The sequence below is a fragment of the Lagopus leucura genome, unplaced genomic scaffold, assembly GCF_019238085.1.
Source record: "Lagopus leucura isolate 7727_CA_CO unplaced genomic scaffold, USGS_WTPT01 Super-Scaffold_810, whole genome shotgun sequence".
NCBI classification, from domain to species: domain Eukaryota; kingdom Metazoa; phylum Chordata; class Aves; order Galliformes; family Phasianidae; genus Lagopus; species Lagopus leucura.
In genome coordinates this window covers 10652642-10668284 of record NW_024962261.1, presented here as the reverse complement: position 1 = coordinate 10668284, position 15643 = coordinate 10652642, and the positions used below count along the sequence as shown (strand labels likewise).

Here is a 15643-nt window from a genome sequence, read left to right as displayed (position 1 = left end):
TTCCCTCTGCAATCCCCTGGAATGCCAATTCTGCCCATGCTTTCTCTGTTAATAAAAATCTTGCTCATTTATGTGTGCAGTCACACCTACAGTTCACTCATTAGCTGACTCTCCACTCAGTCCTGTGGCACCTTCAACATGCTGAACTCTCCCAGGCACACAGTCACAAGCACTACTGTTCCTCTTCCACTGCTTCCCCTGAATACCCAACGTATTCAGCACTCACTGTTTTGTTTCATATCCAACCATTTCATTACCCAACATCTCAGTTTCTGAACTCTTCTTCTTTTCTCTAATGTGAGTTGATAGCACTCCTTTTTGCAGCTTGCATGCTTTCTCCAACAATAGGGAGGGAGGAAAGTAGGGTTGGGCAGCACATTTAAAGGGTGTGGGGTGTGTAGGGAGTTAGTTTAATTCAAAAGATATCTTTGGCAACAAGAACCTCAAAGATTTTGCTCTTTGCCCTTTGTCATACAGTATTCACATTAATACTTCAAGATTTACCAAAATAAAAGTACCTATTCTGCAAGTAAAATGAAGTTTTCATTCTAAGTCTCTACACACAGCTGCAGAAGTATATACATGATGCAAAAACTGTCCCAGATCCCTAAGAGATCTGCAGAAAACAAGCCAAAAAGCAGTGTGTGCAGACCATTCCTGGTAGCATTTGATAAGACGTAGGGCACAGCATACCTGTGCAACTTGCTCGGTTCACACTTACCTTCTCAACACAAATTCTATATATTCCTTCCCTTTGACTGCAATTAGAAAGATACTCGTTCTCCTTGGCATATATTCCAATACTGAACAGAAACAGTTTTTACTAGCATATAAAATCATACTGCCATTCATCAGAAGTCAAATGAACACTACTTCACTGCTGAAAATTGGAAACATTAACTACTACTAGGTCTTCAGCCACAGCAGCTACAAACCTCTCAGTCAGTTTTTTTTTTTTTCTTTTTTTAAACACAGACAATGCTGAACAGTCTTTAATTCAAATGCACTTACAACACGTAAACATTTCAGAATCTTAACTACAGGGAGAAGAGCAAAACATTCACAGGCATTCATTTCCTCCACCACCTTCCTGAGAAGGTATGGTTATTTCTGACAGCAAACAAATTAATCAGTACAGAAGACACCCACAAGCTAAAGGCTTTTTTTTTATTTAGATATCAGCTATGTAGTAGAGTACATTCAAGAAGTACTTGCATCAGGTTTGGCATTTCTCAAGCACCTGACAGCTGCTCCTTTTACATATAACAATTATCCCCTTTTTTTCGTGCAGAGTGTTACATCATTACAATCAATCTCTCCAAGTCCATAAATACACTGATATTCCTGCTTAGTTAAAACCTACTGGCTGACTCAGGTATTAATGTTAATTTGTGCAAAATGAAACATTATGAAAGATTTATTTTCCATTTAGCAGTATCACTTCTACTTATACAATTTTGGTTGCATCACTGATAACTCAAACAATCTGCACCTATGAAATTTGAGTATAATGAAATTTGAGCAACTAAAATACACGCTATCTGGAAAAACATCACAGATGTTTAAGAATAAAGAAAAAGCAAAAGGCTTTATTACATTTAATTATTTGATGCAGATAATTATTTACAGACTACAACAAAGCAAAGAAGAAACAAAATACAAATGCTTCAGTCTTTCTCGCTCTCTTTTCTCAGGACTTGACTTCTACTCTGAGCATAAGTAGTTTTTGAATCCACTTCTGCACCAACAAAGCAGGAAATCATTCTTTGGTTGTACCACTAAATCATTACTATCATTAATGGCACAACTCACTGCTGTACCACTAGTGATACTAATAACATCTTCGTTATTAAATACAGAGATAAAATTGTAATTCAGTTAATTGGAGTACAACAGTAAAAAGTCAAAATATCCCCAAGTTGTGTTCAGGAAAGGATGCATGAATTAATTTTAGCCAAAACTTGAATTTGCCTTCACCAGTAGCATTGCAAGATTGTCTCTGACAGAGAATGTATGATAGAAGGAAAACTACATTTTATTATGACTAAACATAAAGTGGTAAGAAGGTACCAGGATCTACAAAAATCAAGAATTCTATAATTGGAGTTTATTTTCAATAGAAAGGAAGGTATGCATGCAGATTTTTTTGGACAGCAGAAACTTGTCTGTTTGCTGGATACTTCAAATTCTGAACTCTGTTCCTCAAAGTGAGAGGAAAAAAATCCTTACTTAACAAAAATAATTTGATTTTTACAATCTCAACATCAACAGAATGCCAGAATCTTCAGATGCTTACAACTGTATTTTTATTTTCTTTTGCAAAGGTTGGTCCAAGATAAGTACGAAAGTGAAATCTGATTTGATGATTCAGTCTCATTGCAATGGACAAAACTGAAACTTGTGTTTTGTCTACTGGCAAAAATGGATATTCAGTTCACTATAAAGCATACAATAAAGTCAAAAATGCAGTCTATTGCTTTTAACACTTTTACTGAAACATAACACCAAAGTGAACAGTAATAAGGTATCTATGAATTTTTCCCAAAAGAAAACAAGTGAACAATGAGAATCTTCCTTGTGTATATACCTTCCCAAATCATAGGTGGCATGGGTGGGAGATTTTCTCAATTAATAATCAAGATTAGCTGAAATAGGTTTTCATTTGAATAAATCCATTTAAATTCAGCATTAAAATAATGTGCTTCTTGCACTCATTTAACACATTTCAGACAGTAAAATAAGTACCCACATGTTGGCATTCATGTCTATCAGATCTTTTAGATGTCATAAGGTTGCTTTCCAGTGTTGCCATGAAATACAGACTATAGAGTCTAGTAGTGTAGGCTATTTCTGATACCAACAGAAAGGAATATGAAGCAAGGCATTACACTACCTTTCTATAAAAAGTACAGCAGGAATGAAATCCTAGAAAAAATGTTAAACTACATTACAGAAGGAGCTAAATGTCTGCAGAAGCTCATTTTTGGTTGCATTTTACACTGTGTGGTTTGCTGCATCTGCTAATTTAAAGCAGAAATGCTTACTGTTTTCTTTACTCGGTTTACCACATTTTCTTCTCCCTCCTCATACACCATACCCCAAGCATTAAGAATATAAGCCCAAATATCCCAGACAATCCAGTGAACAAAGTTAGTGTAATGCACTGGTGTGAGGTGTAGCATTAAAAAAAAAAAAAAAAGTCTCTCAATCTTCATCGAAGTTTTGTTGTAGAAGAAAATTGGCGGCCAAGTTTTCATTCTTCTCACAAGCAAAATATGCTTGTATCACAAGTCCTTCAGGAAATCCTAATGCCTTTAGCTGAAGAAAAGAAACATATTTAGAATGTTTTTTATATTAAGCTTACTTGTACATCTAGTATCTTCAGATAACATTTAAGCAAATGTCTTTTCTTTTTTTTTTTTTTTAAACAGACACTGCTGCCACTGAAGGGAAGAGGGTAAGAAAATGTTGCCTCTATCTTTAGAAACCAAAAGTTAAGTTTCTAAGTTTGTAATTGAAGAGAGATTTCCATGAATCTAGACACCGTAAATCACAACTTTGTTCACTGCCATAGCAAGTCACTAAAATAAACTTGTGCCACAGTAGTGTCAGAAAGTAAGTGCACATTGCTCTACTGTTGAAAAAACATTGTTTTGATGTCTTAAATGATTAAAGGTACAAAGCTCATGGCTTCTACCAGAACTTGCCTGCAGTAAGATCCCCAGACTCTGATTTGGCTTACCACTAGTTGGCTGCACAACAGACCACATTAAGCCACACTGGACTTTCATTAAAATTTCAGCTATGAGTATCTAGTTGAGAGTAATCTTTTTTTCAAAAGTCAGTGGACTTACATCTAGGATACATTAATAACTGGGCCTTAGAATATTTAAAAGATCCATTACTATGACAGGGAAAATGGGTTTAGCTTGCATTTAATATGCTTTCAGCAAATCAAATTTTGTTTTAGCCAAAATCCAGAAGAGGGCAACAAAAATGACTCAAGGAATGGAACAAGGACAGCTGAGGCTATTCACTCTGAAGAAAAGGAGGCTCTGGGGAGACTCACAGCTGTCTCTGAGTATCTAAAAAGGGGGGCAATAAAAAGGAGAAGAACAGAATCTTTAGCAGGATCCGTTGTGATAGGACAAGGGGAAAGGGGTACAAACGAAAAGAGGAGGAGATTTAGACTACATATAAGGAAGAAGCTTTTACAATAAGGGTGTGAGGCAGTGCCACAGGTTGCCCAGAGAGGTGATGGATGCCCCATCCTTGGTGATGTTCTAGGTCAGGCAGGACAGAGCTCGGAGCAATCTGATGTAGCTGTAGGTGTCCCTGTTCACTGCAGGGGAGTTGGCACAGACAGCCTTTAAGGGTCCCTTCCAACTCAAAAGATTCTACAATATGCTGTCATTTATGGATTTTATTAAAATCCTCACAGCACCTGCAAGGTATTTCTTTGCATAGGGCAGGTCAAATCTCTGCAAGAAACTACTTCCTACTATGCTTGTCAGCCATTCTTAGTTTTAATTTCATGCTTACAAATAGCATCATGTGTAGCAGCATGGTACCTAAGTTTTCTGTGAATAACAGGAGAAGCTCACAGCCCCAGTCCTCTCTGTTGGGTTTTGCAACAGGTTATAGAGGTAATATACCACTGCATAAATGGTGTTGTAAGTAAATGCAGCAGACTGGAGAGGACGAGAAGTATATAGGAAGTATACAGGCAAACAGTTTTGTCAGTCAGTAATTGACCATTTCCTTGATATCTAGAAAGTTGACACATACTGAAGGGCTCTTCTGACGATACTTAGGAACCTTCTGATTTGCCATTAAAAAAATCCATCTCTAATAAACAACAAAAACATTACTACAATACGACAATTCTTCACTATTTGCTTCCAAAAAGAAAAAAAAAATCAAAACTTCTCAAGAGGCACCACCGTCTAGGTAAATACACATTTTAGTGTTACATGCAGTACTATGAATGCAGTGTAACCTCAAAAGTGTATTTGATTAACATCTTTATCCATATATTAAAAGATAAAATTAATTAACTCTCATGATGAACAAATGACAGAGTTAAGAACAACTTCAACTGATCTACTTAACTACGAGAGCTTTAACTATCCCAACACTTTGCAAAGAAGGATTACATAGACTCCTTTGTACATGGAAATCAATCACAGTTGGCATTATCTTAAATAGCACTCTCTGAGGTTTTTGCCAGAGGGACTGTCTAACATCCCCTTCCTTAGGGAAGCTCAATCATCTACTATTTCAGATGGCCTCTGATCACTTAGAGGACTTTGCACCTTTAAGTAGTACAAACTCAGATTTTAGACTTAATGGCTAAAAGGTATGTGATTTGAAAGAAAACTACTGCAGCTATGAAATAGCAGAAATAATTCATAAACTACTACATGCATTAACTAACAACAACAACAAAAAAGCTGAAGTTAAGGCACATCTTAAGCATGCAACATCCAGCATCTTAGAGCAACAGACAAACATTTCAAAGGAGAAAAGGCTCACCCGTTCAATAGCTTCTTTTTCCTGAGGTGTTACTTGAATGTAGCTCATATGACCATTTCCAGCTTCTGCTACTCCTCCAGTGCTGGCATTATCATCACTGCCACTTAAACCTTGTCGAGACTCTATAACTGGCTCATTCAACATATGAATAAAATGCTCCTGATGTTGACTTATTTGCTGCAATGTGCAGGACAATAAAAAAAGAAATATATTAAAATAAAACATGTTTAGTTCTTCTTCATTGAATTAAGCAGTCAAAAAAATGTGTAAAAAATGTGAAAAAAATTATTAAATCTAGCTGTAAGAGATGCAATTTCACATTTAAGCTCAGTTGTGGCTACCCTCTCCTCTTCTCGATGCTCTGCATCTCTCAGAAAGAGTAAGTCTCATTTCTAATATCACAGCACTATATTCTATGCAGTAAGACAAGCTGAAAAGTCAAAGTTAGTATTATGGAATTCTATTAATATTTTATCTTAGGTAATGGCAACATTTCCCTTTCTTGTAAAACCTACATCAGAATTAGCAGCACTCTTTTGTTGGTTTAAGATTCACCTGCAGTAGTTGAGGATTTTCCCGTCCAATCTGTTGCAGCAATGCTGGTAACAGAGAAGGATTTTGCTGAATGATTTGTCTCATCTGCTGGAATTGAGGCTGATTTCGCAAGAACTCAAGAGGATGTCCTGAAAAACAGTAAGATAATGCTTTCAAAAGGTTAGCAAGACTGTTGTAAAGTACATATCTAACATTTGAACTGTAGACAGAAAAAGGACTCCAAATTGGACAATAAACCCTTCACTGAAGAAGAGCTTACTTCCTCACACTAAGTTACTAAGGTTAAAACATGCATTTTCATCTTACTCAGCTTTCTCTGAAAATCCAACAGGTTTCTGTATCTGACCTCCAGCAGTTTTCTCTTTATGTCTCATCTCTGAGTAACCTCATTCAGAGGCACACAGCCAGCTACTGTCTTTCCTCTAGACCTACAACTGAGTTCCAATTACTGTAATAGGTCAGTTCTTTCCTTCTCAAGTAAATCTTAGAATACCATATATTCTGTACTATTAGATACTGCAGTGAATTCAGCACAATCAAAACTGCTCTGAAACATTCAGTTCTCCAATTCTCCCTCCTTACAGATGAAGCCTGTCAGTCCTACCTGTATTTAATACTCTGGATGCTAAACAGGCTTACAGCTTAGACAATGTCTTTGCCATAAACACTCTTAAGTCTAAATTTTCTGCTGTGGGTCCAAACCATTCTGTCCATGTCTTGCACTGCATAGAGAAGTGACCTAGTGGGTCTACTAGGTGCTACATTTAACTGCCTTAATTTGTGGTAAATATGTTAGTATAGGCACAGGCAACAGTACATAATGAGATAAAAAGGAGGAAGCCAGATCCTATGTGAGAAAAAGTACGACCGTCTCCACATTTGTGATCTTGTAACCCTAGTGGGGTTATGCGTATGGTCAAGATCACAGCATTATTAGAAATTTCAAGTATTATTCCAGATATATACACATAAAAAGCTTTTCATTGCAAGCCAATACCACACTCAGCTAATTTTTGTGTTACAGCTCTTATCAATTCACTTTGATCAGTTCAGAATTACCAGGAACTCGAATTCACAGAAGCACAGAATGCTTCAATACACGTTTATTCTATCTCCTCAAGAATAGGCTTTCTTACCTCCAAGTGAAGTAGCAGTTGTAGGTATGGTTGCTACAGCTGCTGCCACTGCTGAAGACTGAGAGGTACCAGTGCTTGCTGCTTGAGTTGGTTCAGCCATAGCCTGATTATCTCCAGGTATACCCTAAAGCCACAGTTGACATTGTTACCTACAGAATACTGCACATATTTAGATTTCAGAACAAAGAAAAATATCACTATTTCCACTGCAAATACAAAGCAAGATGCTGTGACAGGTATGCTTTTACAAGTGGAGGAGCATTCTGTGACAGAAATAATTCGTCATGGTAAAGCATCTAACACATCAGTTTAAAAGTGCATTTCAGTCCATGAACAAATAATTATGTTTCAAGATATTTGATATGAATAGAATAACTTACTTAACTACTTACAGTGCTATGTTACGGTGTTTTGCAGACAAAGTTACATCACAGCAACAGGATCATATATTACACAGTGCTAACTGAACTTAGATCAGTTAAATTAATTTTTGCTGATAAGAAATTAAGAGGTAGCATAGCTCTTTCAACCACTTTCCTCAACAGAACAGTTTGACAGTCAGCATTCACTAAATCTTCTGTGAAAATGCCTGAAAAATTACAGTTGTACTGTTACTCACAGGGATAATTTTCTTGATTACAGCTGTATGATTCTGCGTCTTGGATTTGTGATGAAAACAGTATTGACAATTCATCAATGCTTTAGCTGTTATAGAACCACAGTATTTTCAGATTATTGTGCTGCCTTGCCAGCAAGCAACTGGGGATGCACAATAAACTGTGAGGGGATGCAGCCTGGTCAACCAACTCCACCAAAGGATGTTGATGCGCTCAGCAATAAAAGTTGGGTAGAGAGGGAGCAATGTTTCAAATTAAAGAACTTGCTTTCCCAAGCATTTTTTTCGTTTACTTTTTTTTGTTATTTTTTGAAGTGTGATGAAAACCTGTTTACCTGGAGATGGTTAAATACCTGCCTGTCAGTGGGAAGCAATGAACTAATTCATGTTTTGCTTTGCAAGTATAATTTTTGCATTATCTATTAAACTGACTCTTATTTCAGAATATTTTTTCTAATTCTCAGCCTTGTGTCAGTGCAAGGAACTGAGCAAGCAGCCATCTGGCTTGGCTGTCTACCACAGACAAATCACTACATCAGTGCAACCGGACGAGTAAGATGCTTGAAACACCTATCACAGAAGTCAGTGGTAGGTAATGTAAATTGAAAACTCTGCTGTAACGTGTGCTCTTCACACAATGCATTCACCACTGTAGCTGTACTAAAGAAATAAATATACAGACAATGTGACAACCACATATAAAAACACAGAACCGCACAGTGACCCAGGAAAAACTTTGCCCTATCTGAGAACTAACAAAAACATCAAGGTATAAGCTGCCTAAAACATCAAGTCTGTATTTAGGCCACTCAGTGGAATAAACACAAATGTTCCCACTCACACACTTCATTACAACTTTGACTCCATCAACTGGCTACACATTCTTCCTTCCACAAAGTGGTGAGAAAAATACATTTGTTACATAATTCTGTGGTAACTCTTCTACCACTGTTCTACAGAGCACTGCTTAAATACCTTTTCCCATAAAAATCAGTTAAGCTAAATATAAACAGTAGGAAGAGAAGAGTAAGACTTCAGGGCAGAGTTGTACTCTGCTTACAGAAACATTGCCCAGCATCAAAACCTGCTTGAGATCAAGAAGCATTTAGATAGCACACTTGGAAATATGGATTTTTGGGACGCCTTGTGTGGAGCCTGCAGCTAGACTCCATGACACTTACAGTCCCTTCCAACTTGGAATATCCTACCATTCTAAGATTTTTGGGAATTCAATTATAATACATGAACTACGGTATGATGTGGAGTGTACCAATATGGCAAAAGGCAATGTTTTTTAACTGAAAAAGGGGCAATTTAGGCTACGTGTCAGGAGGGAATTCTTTGGCACGGCTGCCCAGAGAAGCTGTGGCCTCATCCCTAGAGGAGTTCAAGGCCAGGCTGAATGGGGCCCTGGGCAGCTGAGCTGGTGGGGGCAGCCCTGCCCATGGCACGGGGTTGGGGCTGGGTGGTTTTTAAGGTATCTTCCAAGCCAATCTGTTCTATGACTCCACAGAATCACAGAATGGCCTGGGTTGAAAAGGACCTCAAAGATTATCTATTCTCAACCCCCCTGCTATGTGCAGGGTCACCAACCACCAGAGCAGGCTGCCCAGAGCCACATCCAGCCTTGAATGCCTCCAGGGATGGGGGCATCCACAGCCTCCTTGGGCAACCTGTTCCAGCGTGTCACCACCCTTTGGGTGAAAAACTTCCTCCTAATATCTAACCTAAACCTCCCCTGTCTCAGTTTAAAGCCATTCCCCCTTGTCCTATCACTATCCATCCTTGTAAACAGTCATACCCCCTCCTGTTTATGCTCCATTCAGGTACTGGAGCATTATCCTACAAACATGGGTTAACCTTCTGGAATTACCGGTTGACTTCACATGTTCTCAAGCATGTACTGTCACTGCAATCTGTATCCAGACCAAACAGTGCAAGCTTGTTTAAACCTTAAGTCTGTCCTTGAATGGAAACATTATGGAAACTGGCCTAACCAAATTCAGTTAGATATAATTTACTATTTTGAATATTGTCTCAATTCTTAAATACAATGTTGAAGTATCACTATCAAAAAACCAAACAAACTACCAAACAAACCAAGACTATATGTGATGGTAATCAGTAAGGTATATGCACCTCCTTTACGCAGCTATACAAGCATGATATCAAGTAACGTAAACTTAAATTTGAAGTGTAAACATTACTTGAACTGTGAGAAGAGCATTTTTTGCCTCACAGTGGGTTAAAAGGTTTACAGTTTCATCCAACACCAGAGTGGTTTTTTAGCTGACACTGTTCACCACAGGTGCATGTAATAATCATATCAGGCACAGCCCAAGGAACATACACATTTTTGGACAAGGAGGTTGTAAAGAATTAGATGGTTGCATGACTGATAGAACATTTCTCTAATTAAGGCGTTAAGAAAACCTTTGGTCAAAACCAGATTTGAATCTAAATGCCTCTCAAAGACAAGCCTGAAGTACAGAAAAAACGTGTTTTAGAATCTGAAATCTCCTTCTACACAGCTCAAGGATATAGGATAATATAAGATTAAGAAACTAAGCCATAAAAATTGAATAGCTTGTTATTTGATCCCACTTGCTGTCAGTGATTCTTCAGTGCTAATCTACAGAACAGCTACATTAAGTACTGATACTGCCTTCACCTTTCCTTTCCAACAGTTTACAGGCTATTTTTTTGGTACTGATTCTTTAAACCACAATTATTGTGTGTGCTTAAGAGCTCCTAAAACTACCCTGCACATCATTTGGAGGCTGTTAAATTAGGAGATCAATTAGTTATCAGTGGAATAATACTAACTGAGAAAACATTTTCCTGATGCAGCAGAATGGTCATGAGCTTATTTAGTTAGACCAAGAACAGTCTAAAAGATCAACTGTACCAATAGCATTTTTCTAAGTCTGTCTACTAATGCTATCCAAGAACAAGAGTCCTTCTCCTCACTCCTTCTTCCAGCTGTCAGAACAAGGAGAGCATACTTTTCTGCAGAAAAGGATAACAAAATGTAGAAGGGAAACCACATATGCATGAGAAAGACTCACAGGCCTTCTGAACTACTACATTAACTACTCAGGACAGAATCGATCTGTATGATAAACAAACATGACACCTGTTAAAACTCTACTTTAAGGACACTGTTTTTCTTCAGGACTTCCTGAACACAAATAAGCTAAAGCAGGGAAATACTATTCTGACTGGAAAAGCCCTACACACTGTATGTGGCTGGGAAATGCACAGCAAATGCAACGCTTCTAAGGGGCATTGGATTCATGCACAAACAAAACGCACAGTGAGCAGACAGTAAAATCAACACTTTTCAAGGCATGAAAAAGAAATATCTGAGATTTCCAGATTAACGACAGCTGGAATGAAACACCACCCTTCAAGGTATCAAGAATTCAAAGCCTTTGTTTGCTCCCCTACAAAATGAGAGTAACTTTTACATTCATGTACTCAAAACATTTGTTGCCCACTTAAAAACTGCAGGTTACAAAGTCTTGGGATCATTCCTGTGAGTAGCAACCACGCCAGTGACTGGCAGTTTTATTTACTAATGAAACATTTTAGTTAGAAAAGGGAAACTGCAGCTGTAGATCAGTTTTCATATCAGTCCCTCAGAAATTTCATTTTCATGTTCTGCAGGGATTAGTTCAAGCCAGCTAGCTTTAAAGTCAGATGTAATTAAAACTGCAACAACAACAAAGACAGCAACAAAAAACCCAAAAACAACTTACAAGATTTCCATTAAAGTGAAGTTACTGTTTTATTACCTTTCAAGTCAATCGAGTTCATTTTACTTTTGAAATTGTGTTTTTGAAGAAGGAAATTGTTTATTGTCCAGAACGCTGCATAACTAAAGCACTTGTTAATAAAGACAAGTTCTTCTGTTTGCAAAACACATTAATATGATTGTTGTGTACACCTAGTAGTAATGATAAACAGGAATTTTTGAAGTGCTGCCTTGGTGATGCTATATATGCTAATAAAACCAATGTTAACAGTGAAACATCACAACAATCATGTCTGGGTTGGTCATTGGCCATTTGAGCTACCAAGGGAACTGGGCATACCTAATACATATAGCCCCAAAAATCCACATGGAATATGAACAAAGAAGAGACAGATGTAGCTAACAGCAACTTTAGTATTTCCTATAGCACATGATTAAAACAGTATTCAAAATAACAGGTAAATAAAACAAGAAGTACTTGAATGAGGACAAAAGAAGCAGCAAAAGAATGGAGTATACACAAGAAACTGCTCACCATTAAAAGGTATTCCACTGCTCTGTCTGGATTGTTGAAGCTGGCTCTCAGCGCTGCAATTACTTGCTCACGTTCATAACCCATGGACATGATTTCAGTCACCATATTTTCATAGGACTGACCTGTCACTAGAAGTAACACGATGACCATTGTAAGTGAATAAGGTACCAAAAAAATTAAACATAAAAAGCTTCCATGGAGAAATGTCACTTCTATCCAAATTCAAATCATTCACCGAAGTGTAAACAGAGTCACATTAACTTTGCCATGGTTCTATCAAAACATGTTCTTGTGGTTTCATTATGCATTTGGTTGGAATAGTACAGAGTTCTAGGATAATGAACATACTACAAACTTCAATTGAAAAAAGCAGAACATGTAACAATTCTGACTTCATAATTGAGATGCTATTCCCTTTCTATGCTTTTCTCTAAAGCTCAAGGACATCATTACAGCTAATATTCAATTCCTAATATAATTAAGAAAAGTCTCCTGCAGCTTAAGTTTGGAAATTAAGCTTTTTAGGCAGAAACCTGCTTGTCAGACTCTATTAGTCACTGAGGCTTTTCCCTAAGAAAGACCTTACACTAAGCTACAGTTAAAAAGATAACAAAGTTATCATCAAATTATAATTGTCTATTAACTATGAGCTGGTGACAACAATCAAAGTAATTTAACTGAACCCGGAGCAATTAAGGTCATGCAGAAGGCTAAAGGAGAATCTCAAGACCTGAGTGAGGATTAAATCATCACAATGTATTTTTGACTAGACATCCATCACACTAAGTTTCCATTTTTTTTGAGTACAAATGGACTAAACCTGGTTTGTGCCTGCGGATATCAAGACAAAAAGGTACAAATATTGTATATGGAACAGTTTAAGGACAGCTCATGATACTACAAGTATAGAAATAAAATCATTTCTTCATAAACTGCTTCATTTACTCTTGTTGAAAACAGAGACAAGGTCTAAAAAAACCTCAGAAACAAAAAGGAAAAAACATTTTAAAAATATTCAAAAGAATAGAACAGCACTAGCACAAAGATACTTGTGCATTATGCATAAATAATGATTTAACATTTATTGGCTAGTCTGGGTACCCACTGTTTAGACTTCAAATCAGAAAATTTAATCAGCTTAAACAAAGGTACATACACGTCTTTACATATAACCATTATTTTATATATTCATTTTCTGAAAATAAGCAATCATGCAAACTTTGCCTTAAAAATATATATTATTGTACATATCTTTAAAAAGTAAAAAAGCCAAACAGTTGACCCAATACAGTAATTTTTATTAACTTCTTGCTCATATTTTCCTATCCACCAACAGTTTATTGTTACTATCGATCATGGACTAACGAAGAGCACACAGAACACCTTTTCATTTAATTAATTACTACTTAAACGTTTCTGTAGTGCTTTTTCCAATAAAAGCTTGCTGGAGACCAGAGTAGTATGATAGATTTTGTACAGAAAAAAGAAGCAAAAAGGAAACAGAAGTACTGTGAATCTAAGCACATGTACTCCATACACAGCCTACTAACATGAGACCAACAGCAGTAATTCAGGAATTGCACACAAGCAGTATCACTATACAGCCAGGACTCCATTCTAAATAGAATGTTTGTGAGACTGCAGCTGAGTGTGCTTGCCTGCTGGCCACAGCTGTTCATGCTGGGGTATACACCAAGACACCAGTGCCATTCAGCGTACACATTAACTTGCTCTGCTGTTTAGTAACACACAGCCCAGGCCAGATTTCATAGGATCACAGAATGGTTTGGGTTGAAAGAGACCTTAAAGTCCCTCAGAGGATGAGGCTGCCCAGGACCACATCCAACCTGGCCTTGAGTGCCTCCACGGATGGGGCACCCACAGTTTCTCTGGGCTGCCTATTCCAGGATCTCAAAACAAAAGCAATTCAGCAGAAAACAATCTCTGCTTTTAAGTGAAATCTATTATGTTCAGACAGTATAACTGAGAAGCCACGCACAAACACGTCTAGGATCCCATTTAGGATGCATGAATTTGGGCAAGCGAATTCCCTTTAAAATAAGGAAACAACCTCATGCCTATTGCCTTTAGAAATCTTTTGGCATATAACTCGGCAGCATGCTTCTCTGGAAAACTACATTCAGTGTCTTGTGCTTCCAAATGCTAGGGACATGAGTTTATTATACTAGAAACCAATCAAAGAACTTCATATAAAACAGATACGCACGGTGGTCCCCTTCTCCTACACTAAAAAGAAAGAAGTCATTCCATCAGCTTCATAGGTATCTGTATCAAGACAATCAGTTTAATTAAGATAGTTGGTCATTACTATTAACAGGAGTATTTATGATGATCACACCTCTGTCATTAAGCAATAATTAGTATTTAAGGAAGCTTGTAGCACCTCTGGTACTTTAAACACAACAGAAGTAGACTGACAGTTTCCTACAGTACACTGTTAGCTATTTCAGTTCACACAGTTCTTCAGTCTACACCAGCACCATAATCCAAAACCCTAAACAGACTAAACTTTGTGGTTACTAACAAAGGTTAAGCTTTTCTTGCTTTTAGAACATCTTAGGCCGTTTAGTCATAACACCTGCTTCCAATGCATCCAAATACTTCTATACAAAAACGTATGTGAAAGGTATTTTGGTTTAACATTTTGTTCTAAGATACAGGTTAATGCTTACTGGAAAAGACAATAAAAATCATTTATTTATTTCTGTGTGCTAACTTGCTACACTCAAAAAATTCCCTCCAAAAATTTAAGTAGGGATACTGTTTATCTAATAATTTCCTAAGTATGAGAATAAGCACAAGAGAAGTAATTTCTATTGTTTTTATTCTGTTTATTCCACTGAGGAAAAAAAGACATTTAAACCATCATAGTAAACTGAACATTAGTATATGAAGACATTCAATCCTCAACAGACAGTAGCAGATTCACTGACAGAATCAAAGCAGATTCTCTGACAGCACTATCAAAGCAGAACAGGTGAATAATAAATGCAGACATTTTATATGACCTGCTCACCAGGAAGCGAAAGTAAAAAGAAAAGCATATACATATCTACTGTTTTATTCCCCACCAATTCAAACTGAACAGTTAGAAGAGAAATTAAGGAAAGCATTAAAAAAAACTAGGAATGATAAGGATCTTGCTTTTACACAATAAAAATATATGAAGTGAAATATTCTTCAGTAAAGAATTCTTGATGCTGGTTCTAAGATATTAACTTCCATTCAGTAAAGTGTACTTTGATCATAACTTTACCAATGACAGATATAGGAGAAAATATCAACATCTGCTAATCCGTCATTTGTTTCTGCTGCACCAAAATAATGTCTACATTAAAGAAACACTCCACTTACCAAGTGCACTTATAGCATCCTCAAAAAGATTTGATCGAGATGTATCACCTGTTGTACTGTAAGACGAAGACAAGTGCAATGGTAATTACAAAACTTCGGAAAGCTTCCTATTTTTTTTTTTTTTTTTTTTTTTT

The 15643-nt window shown here is 37.0% G+C and overlaps 1 protein-coding gene across 2 annotated transcripts in view; it reads right to left on the bottom strand.

The window, feature by feature from the left end:
• Positions 1-1148: 1148 nt before the first annotated feature.
• The window catches only part of RAD23B (RAD23 homolog B, nucleotide excision repair protein), a 35577-nt gene continuing 21082 nt past the window's right edge, over positions 1149-15643 (bottom strand). For both annotated transcript variants that reach the window (XM_042866219.1, XM_042866220.1), the window contains exons 5-10: positions 15510-15565; positions 12135-12262; positions 7227-7350; positions 6091-6218; positions 5536-5712; positions 1149-3318 (exon numbers count right to left, since the gene is read on the bottom strand). In XM_042866219.1, the coding sequence (XP_042722153.1) occupies positions 3205-3318; positions 5536-5712; positions 6091-6218; positions 7227-7350; positions 12135-12262; positions 15510-15565 (727 nt within the window). In that variant the 3' untranslated portion in view covers positions 1149-3204. The remainder of the gene's footprint in view (positions 3319-5535; positions 5713-6090; positions 6219-7226; positions 7351-12134; positions 12263-15509; positions 15566-15643) is intronic.